The sequence below is a fragment of the Orycteropus afer genome, unplaced genomic scaffold, assembly GCF_000298275.1.
Source record: "Orycteropus afer afer isolate SDZICR_OR568_19922 unplaced genomic scaffold, OryAfe1.0 scaffold00018, whole genome shotgun sequence".
Classification (NCBI taxonomy): domain Eukaryota; kingdom Metazoa; phylum Chordata; class Mammalia; order Tubulidentata; family Orycteropodidae; genus Orycteropus; species Orycteropus afer.
This window is the reverse complement of record NW_006921605.1, coordinates 18,879,082-18,887,676: the sequence shown is the minus strand read 5'-3', so window position 1 is coordinate 18,887,676 and position 8,595 is coordinate 18,879,082. Positions and strand designations below refer to the sequence as shown.

General features: G+C 47.6%; 1 protein-coding gene across 1 annotated transcript; it reads left to right on the top strand.

The window, feature by feature from the left end:
- Positions 1-207: 207 nt before the first annotated feature.
- LOC103214107 (intercellular adhesion molecule 5) lies at positions 208-7,173 on the top strand. Its single transcript, XM_007959909.1, is given in 7 exon segments — positions 208-256; positions 1,586-1,852; positions 3,929-4,249; positions 4,688-4,966; positions 5,637-5,927; positions 6,528-6,749; positions 6,965-7,173. Coding segments are annotated over 7 exon segments (1,638 nt in total).
- The last annotated feature ends 1,422 nt before the right edge of the window (positions 7,174-8,595 follow it).

The following is an 8,595-nucleotide window of genomic DNA, read 5'->3' as shown; positions in this document are numbered from 1 at the left end:
ATAACAAATGCCAAACTTCGCCTTTCTGAAACCACGTTTCTCATGCTTCCGTGGTGGTGCCTTTCTTTTGACTCAGTGGTGGAAACAAGGAAACAGATAAGTGCAATACAGCTTCATATCCCTTTTTTTTTGGGGGGGGGCATTTTCTTCAGTACTGCTGTCTTTTTTCTTTCTCTCCAGCTTTTGGCACTTCCCATATGAACAGAAATGCTTCTATTTGGTGCCTGGGCCCTGCTGGTCTTGATCCCTTGCCCAGGTAAGGCTATTTGGGGAAGTTTCTTTAGCCAGTATTTGCTGGAGCATGGGTAGCTGGTTAGTGAGGAAGGGGATAGGATGTTCTGAGTAGGGCAATACTTATTATTCATTAATCTGGACCCTCGGGAAAGATTCCTACTTCTTGGATCGCTATGCACAGGATCCTTAGGCATCTCTGGCTGGTAATTGGGATACCCCAAATCAAGGGACTGGATAGGAAGCTACCAGAGAAAACCCTCCCTAGGAAATAGACTTCTCTGCTTGGCTTCCTGCTCCCCCGGGACTGTCCTATATTTTTCCTGTTCGGGATATTTTTGCCTCTTTGATGCTTGTCATGACAAACTGCAATAGGATATGAATACGACGGGGCCCATAGTTCATTGTGAGGAATGGATTCTCCCTATGGCAGGAAGGGAACTGGAGCCCTAGTGGGTAACATTGCTATAAGAGGTGTGTTTTCAAAGAGGAGACTGGTATTTGGGAGATGATGTAAATGGTGGACCTGGAGTAGCCAAAGGGGACCTGGAGTGAAGCCTTTAGCAGAATGTGCCCCTCACTTACATCAGGCTTCTAAAATTTACCTGCTATCTCTTTCACCGAATCTTAAGTAGATTTCTCTGATAGACTGAACTCTTAAGCATCTGAAAACATTTGCTGCCTTAGCACCAAAGCAAAAGTGGAACAGTCTCAGTTTGAGAAGAAGAGGTGGAAAGTTCCATGGGAAGTGAATGACCCGGGAGTCACCTTTTAGGGGAGTGGTCCTCAAAGTTTGGTGTCTGTGAGTTTCACCAGGAGTGCTCGTTTTGTTCACTCACATGTTTCCAGGTCCCACCTTCAGAACTTCCTAATCCTTCAATGTGAGCTAGATCTGGAATCCGCAGTTTTACAAGCATTCCAAGTGATTCTGGTGAAGTTAAATCCTTATACTATGATTTGAGAGAAACACTACTTTGGGGCTTAAGTAACACAGCTGTTTTGCTCAGGGATCTACTAACCCATCAGAATCCTGAACAGCCAGTCTAGGGAAGCTTCCAAGAATTCTGGAAATTGAGGAAGAGAATAGCCTTCTGGGTATCAATTTTTGGGGACTCCATAATTTCCAGTGACACTAAGAGGGAAATTAGGATCCCAAGAAAGAAGATCAGTTGAGGAAGTGTTGGAAGAACCGGGGCTCTAACTTGATTAAGGGCCTTATCTGCCCCTCTGTACTGTTTTTTCAGGGCAGGCTCTCTAGTCTCGAACTTATCATTAGCCAGAACAAGCTCTGTATTTTATTTGGGTCTCCCGGTCCTCACCAGAGTGTTTGGGGTATGTGGTTGATCATTTCCAGGCACCACAGAAGAACTATTCGAGGTCTCTGTTCAGCCAGATCAGGCCCTGGTGGAGTCTGGACAGTCCCTCGTGGTCAACTGCAGCACCACCTGTCCAGACCCAGGCCCCAGTGGAATTGAGACCTTCTTAAAGAAAACCCAGGTGGGCAGAGGGCCTCAGTGGAAGGCGTTTCTCTTGGAGGATATCACAGAGAATTCCATCCTGCAGTGCTTCTTCTCATGCGCAGGGGTGCAAAAGGACAAGCGCCTGGGCATTTCCGTGTATCGTGAATGGGGCTGGGGAGGGAGGGAGGCGAGAAGGAACAGGAATATGTCTTATTTAGGGGAGAATTAGAAAGGGATTTCTTTTAGGGGAGAGAATTAAACAGTTAATGAGGATTTCCGTCATACTGTAGGATTTCTAGAACGAATTACTTTTTATTTATTTATTTTTTAAAGTGTAATTTGGGTAAACATTTACAGAGCAAATTCACTTTCCATACAGCAGTTCACATACACTTTGTCTCATGACATTGACTACAATTTACCCCGATGCAACAGCTCCCCTCCCACTTCCTCCAGATAGTTACCTCTTCCCTGTGTCCATCCCTCCATGCACTCCTGCCCCCTGGGCTGTCTCCCTGTGCATAAGCAACCCTTCTTTCTCCCATGATTGTTCTCTCCAAGGAGTGTATCTACCTCAGGTAAATGTTCAACTCATATGCCTGTCTTTTGTTTGGCTGGAAGCCACAGGTGTGGGTTCAATTCCAGACCTGAAGGGCAGCGAGGGGCCATAGTCTCAGTGGTTTCACCAGGCTCTATCAGACCAGCAAACCTGGTTCCCCTTTTTTTTCCAAATGATTTTGAGTTTTGTTGCACATTGTTCTCCCTCTCTATCCAGGATCTCCTACATAGATCCTCCTCTGAGTGGTTGACAGTGGTAGCTGGGCACCATCTAGTTCTTCTGGTCTCATAGTCGTATAGGCTGCAGATTGCGTGGTGTACCAGTCGCCAGGACTAATTGTTTCCATGAATCTTTGGTTTTCTTCATTCTTCTTTGCTCTGGCTGAGGAGAGACCCATCGTTGCATCTAGATGTCTGCTTGCAAGCTTTTAAGATCCCAGTCGCTACTCACCAAAGTAGGAGGTGGAACAATATTTTGTGTAGTATGTTATGCCAATTGAGCTTGATGTCCCCTCCGATAGAACCAATTACTTCTATTTCCCTTTGGTGCAGGCTTTTGTCAGGGTTTAAGTTAGGAGCAGACCGTATTGGGGATCCAGACGTCTGTGCTTGAGGGTATGTCCAAATACAGGAGGCATGAGCTAATAACGCTCATTTCTAAAGGATCATAAACAGTAAAAATCAGTGCTGAATTATTGGCTACAAATCCTTAGATTGGGCAGAAACTGGAGAAAAGGATCTTTTGGGCTCGGCAGCTAGAGAAGTATCCATGGGAAGGAAGCTGTGGAGCTTCAACCCTGCAGGATGGTTAAGATTTTGACTGATGGGGATGGAAGAGAAGGGTCTTTCAGGTGGCCATATAGCATTGGCAAAGACAGAGGCATGAGAATAAGTGTGGTTTCTGGGCTAAGAACTTTGCTAACTAGCGGGTAGTTTTTATGCTCCTCCAAAGTTGTTCATGCCCCTGAAGCACTGCTGGCGAGTGAGAAGCCCTCCAGAAGGTAGCAACAGTCAATGTAAGGGCTTAACAGTCACATTTCTTGGCTATGGCTGTAGACATTTAAGACAGGGCTGGCAAAAAGCAGGCACTGTGTTGATCAGATGGTTTAAGGCAGGGGTTTGAACTGATTTGAACTGGTTCAGTCATGGACATTGAAGCAAAACAGAAAAAAACTGAATTTAAAACATTCAGGTGAAGTGGAACAACAGCTGGAATAGGAAAAATTACAGGTCAAAGCTCTGGAGTAGGAGACTTGGAAGAGGCATAGGGAACCCTTGCAGGAGCCTGATAGGGGAGTTTGGATTATTGCCAGGACTGTGGAGAGTAACACATACTCAAAACAGCTGGTCGGCTGCCATCTTTGAGTGGGGCATCATTGTTTTTGACTCTGGTGATCAAAAGATTTGTTTGCTGTGCAACACACACACTGCCCTTGTTTTCTGAGAGGGAGATTAAGTTTCTAACAGGGGGTCAACCTATAATTTTTTTCCTGTACTGGTTCTCGTTTCCATTCACCCACATTTTACAAATTCAAGTCCATTCCAGTTTCACTTTGTCAGCCATGACTGAACTGGAGAGAGCTGGCATGAAGCCTTCATTTAAGGGTAGTAGTCACCTTATTTCACAAAATGCATGTCTTATGCCATTTCTCATCAAGCCACACCTTTTTGTCTTCAAGAGCCACCAAAGCAAGTGATCCTGGAGTTGCAGCCTGCGTGGGTGGCTGTAGATGAAGCCTTTACAGTGAAGTGCCATGTGCCCAGTGTACCACCTCTGGAGAACCTCACCCTTACACTTCTCCAGGGCAACCAAGAACTACACAGAAAGAGCTTTGTGAGTTTGGCTATGGCCGCTCAAAGCGCTGAGGTCACCGTCAATGTCAGAGCTCAAAGGGAGGGTGACAGGTGCAATTTCTCCTGCCGTGCACAGCTGGACTTGAGCTCACGAGGTGGGGGGCTCTATCATGGCAGTTCAGCCGTCAAGGTTCTCTGGCTCTTCGGTGAGTCAGAGCCCAGTCACGGAGGGACCCTGAGGATCGTTTTCCTCATCTTACCTTGGCCTTTGAGACTAAGCTCCCACAGGGTTTGGAGTGAAGGTGTGAAGATACTTGAGCTCCACCTCTACTTGGGCTTTAAACTCACCCTGGGGGAGAGGGAGGAACTCTGGTGGCATAGTGCCTAAGGCATTTGACTGCTAACCAGAAGGCTGGCAGTTCAAACCCACCAGCCACTCCTGGGAAGGACGGTTGGGCAATCTACTTCCATAGTTATACTGCCTCAGAAACCCAAGGAGAGGTCACTATAAGTCGGGTCCGATTCGATGGCAGTGGTTGAGGGAGATAGACTTTTTAGCCCCACTCTTTCCCCACCTTGTGGGATCCTACATGATACATGATTTATCAAGGCTTGTCTCTTTCTTTTTCTTTGTTTCTTGGCAGAATTCTCTCAGAGCCCCCAGATCTGGGTCTCTCCACTGCTGGAGGTTGGGATGGCCGAGAGTGTGAGCTGCGAGGTGGCTAAGGTGTTTCCAGCCCATGAGGTTATGTTCTCCATGTTCCTGGGAGACCAGGAGCTGATCCCTTTTCTCTTCTGGGAGGGAGACTCAGCATGGGCCAATGCCACCATTCGGGCTACAGAGACAGGGGACCAGGAGCTGTCCTGCCTTGCATCTCTGGGTCCGAAGGAACAGAAAACAAGAGCGGTGGTGCTTGTCTATAGTAAGTGACCTGCTTTTTCTCTTCCGTCTGGGTTCTCTGCCTCTGAAAACTTCCACAGTAGTGGCGTGGTGATTCGACTGCAGCTATCCCTGCTCACCTTTGTTTGGTAGGCACGCTCTGAAGTGGACACTACCCCTCTGTACTGTTTTTTCAGGGCAGGCTCTCTAGTCTCGAACTTATCATTAGCCAGAACAAGCTCTGTATTTTATTTGGGTCTCCTGGTCCTCACCAGAGTGGGGTATGTGGTTGATTATTTCTTCATTTTTGTCTGATAGTGTGGGTTGGATGGGGACAGGCATCGAAACAGTAGTTCTCCCCAGTCTTTACCCTAAGTTTCCATGGGCCACCCTGCTTACACGAGGTTGTGAGTGCTTGAACTTGTTCCTAGGGACAGTTACCTGAGGTGAGGAGGAAACCCATAAGATGAAAAGACACCCTGCATCCTTGTAGCAGGGGCGTGGCCAACCGTGCGTGTGCTGCAGTTGCCCTAAGAGAAGCTCTCAAATCTCCAAACGGCCTCATTGTTCCTGCCACACAGTTTTTACAGAGACAGTAATACACTGGAAGTCTTTGCCTTGCTGACTGCCTACCCAGGGCGTACTAGCAGCGAGAGTACACAAGTGGCCGCTGGCTTTGGCAAGTAGGTTTGTTCTCTTTCCTTTTCTTACAGGCTTCCCACCACCAGTCCTGGAGATAAAGGAATCAGACCCATTGGTGGGGACAGATGTTAACGTGACCTGTTCAGGGCATGAACTAACATCACCCAGCCCTGCTCTGCGACTTCAGGGAGCCCCGGATCTCCCTGCCCCTGGGGAGCCTGCTTGGATTTTACTTGCCGCCAGGGAGGAAGACGATGGCCAGAATTTCTCCTGTGAGGCCTCCTTGGAGGTTCGGGGGCAGCGGTTGATCAAAACCACTGATGTCCAGCTCCATGTGTTCTGTGAGTAGAAGTCTGAGCCTTCTTGCCAAAACAAAGATTGTTGGTCTCCCATTTCCAGGGATCTGCTTGGCCAGTGGCTTCATGTTTAGAGTTGCTATGTTTTTTTTGTTTTTTTTTTTCTTTTCTCTCTCTCTCTCTCTTTTTTTTACATAACAACCAAAGGAGAAAATATAATTAAAGCTGTCCCTAGGAATGTGAGTGAGGAGAAAGAGTGAGAAAATTGAGAAGAGAAAGAAAAGTGGTTGAAGTGATTGTGCAGCGTTAGTTGAACAATGGCTGAAAACTTACGCTAAGAAGGAAGACTTATGCTGAGGAGGGAAATTTCCAATAATTCCATTTTGGAAAGTAGAAAAGTTCTCATCTCTGTGTTCGCCTTGCCCACCTTGCCAGTCACTGAGAAGCAAGAAGGAAAGCGGGGCCCCAAGGTCCCCACCGACAGTGGTTTATCTACACACACCCTGCGGTACATGGCAGACTTGGGGAGGTGAATAGAGAAGCACTGGCTCAAATCCCATGGTCCTCCCCTGGGGAAGGAAAGGGGCTGGGGCAAGGCAAGGGAGGCGAGCATGAAAGGAAGGAGGCAGTGTGGCCGCTGAGCTCGGCTCCTGGGGGATGCTCTTCCTTCCTGTCCTGGCAACCAGACGTGGGTGGAAGGGACGGAGCAGGTGCTCACCTGCATCCCAAGGGGAAACCCGGCTCCAGGCTTGGTGTGCACCTGGAATGGAATGATCTTCAACCTTGGAGTTCCGCAGAAGGTGACCCAGAATCACACTGGAACCTCCTGCTGCGCGGCCACTAACCAGCTGGGCTCTGCCAGCAAAGACATTGCCGTGGTTGTTCAAGGTGATGCAGCTGCCCTGCTGAGGTCCCAGAGGGAAGTTGGGTGGGTGGGTCCTGGTGGTGGGATTCTTATCAAAGTGTAGAGAAGAGGAGGATGTTAGCGGGCAGGGGAGGACGTTAGTGGGTGGGGGAGGGTGAGACTGAGGCATGGGCGTGGTGAGTTGGGGCTGGACGAATGCCCTCAAGCCCTCCTGACTCTGTCTTCTATGCTTGGGCAGGACCAGAGGAAGGCCTCAGCTCTGCCATCTCTGTCATTATCATCATGGCCCTTGGCACGGGTGTAGTCGCCATAGTGCTGTATTTGAACTATCAGCCCTGCAAACTAGAGAGGAGGAAGTTGCCCTATAGGCAGAAAGACAACAACAAAGAAGAGGAAAGCCAGCTCGCTGTTCAACAAGCAGAAAAGTACAGCCCACATAATTGTTAAATAGAAGCATCCATTGGTTGACTGAGATCCCTACTGGGGTTTCCAGGGAGGGAGGAGGGAGTTGGAAAGAAAGGCAGAGCCTGAAACAGGCTATATTACCCTTTGTGTTCCGCAGTCCTGTAAGAATAGACCATGTCTCTGGCCCTGCGTCCACTGTATCCAATCCACCTCCAAAATCAGCTTTCTGTTTGGAGTGGCTGGTGGGTTTGAACCGCCAGCCTTCTGATTAGCAGTCAAAGGCCTTAGGCACTACACCACCAGAGCTGCCTTGGAGTTCTCTAGGAATTTCAATCTCAGTATGCAGGTGGTGAGAGGGCCTCTGGCTTCTTGCTATGTGCTTAACGAGTGCACTCTTGCGATTAGAAGAAAAAGGTCCTACCTTTGCCTCATCATCTCCCACTGCCGTTTGCTCCCTAAAACAACAGATTGCTCCTCAACATCAGACTGAAGAGATAATAAAAAATCTCAGAAATGCAACTCCTTTCCCTTGGTTTTCTGATGACTGCTTGGGGACTCACTTCCTGGTCTCAGGACGAAGCTCTATTCTTTCTCATTTTCATACTCCCCTGCTTCCCTGGCCTGGCGCTCCTGCATGCTGTCTCAGAGCTGAGCTTGATGTCATCATTAAGGAGGCCTGAATGCAGCTTCAACTCAGTAACCATCTATCCTGCGCCTTGTCAGAGTACAAAGGCCACACTTGATCAGACCAGCACCTCACCTATCTAGTAGTTCTGTCCCTAACGTGGAAGGCAGAGCTCGCCCATGAAATTGGCCTCAGGTTAAGGGATCCAACATCTCTGAATTCCATTTCATAATCGATTATGGGTTAATCATCTGTGAATTGACATTCGACTTACTGTCTTACCTATGCTGGCTGTTGGGGCAGAGTTCCAATGTTTAAGCTCCATTCCCATAAAGAGTGCATATTTTCATCTGTCTGCGGACTGTTTCTTTTAAGCTTCAAGAGAAATCCTCTTGTAACAGTGTACGCATGACTTCTTCTCTGTTCTTTGTAAAGAATATTTTCATCCCAGAGAAGGCATGAAGAACCATGAAACCAGATCTTTCCCCCAAAATGAGTCATGCATGGGGTTCTGAAATGTTGGATATGAAAAAAAAAAAGTTATTTTATGATATCTGAATATGTTTACCTTCTGCATCATTGCTGAGAGCTTTTTATTGAAACAAATTCCAAGAGTAGCTTTTTTGGAACTTTGAGTACAGTTTCTAAGTAGAGTACCAACTTGGTAGCATAAACAACCCGCCCAGGGTAGTTGGTACGTTAGCTCCAGGCAGCAGCTTATTTGAGGATTCAATGACCCATATTCATCCTGTCCTCAAAACTACAATTCAGACTTCCAAATAGATGTCTACAGCTTTCTAAATTACAGATCCTAGCTAGAAAGAAAGAATTCAACATCA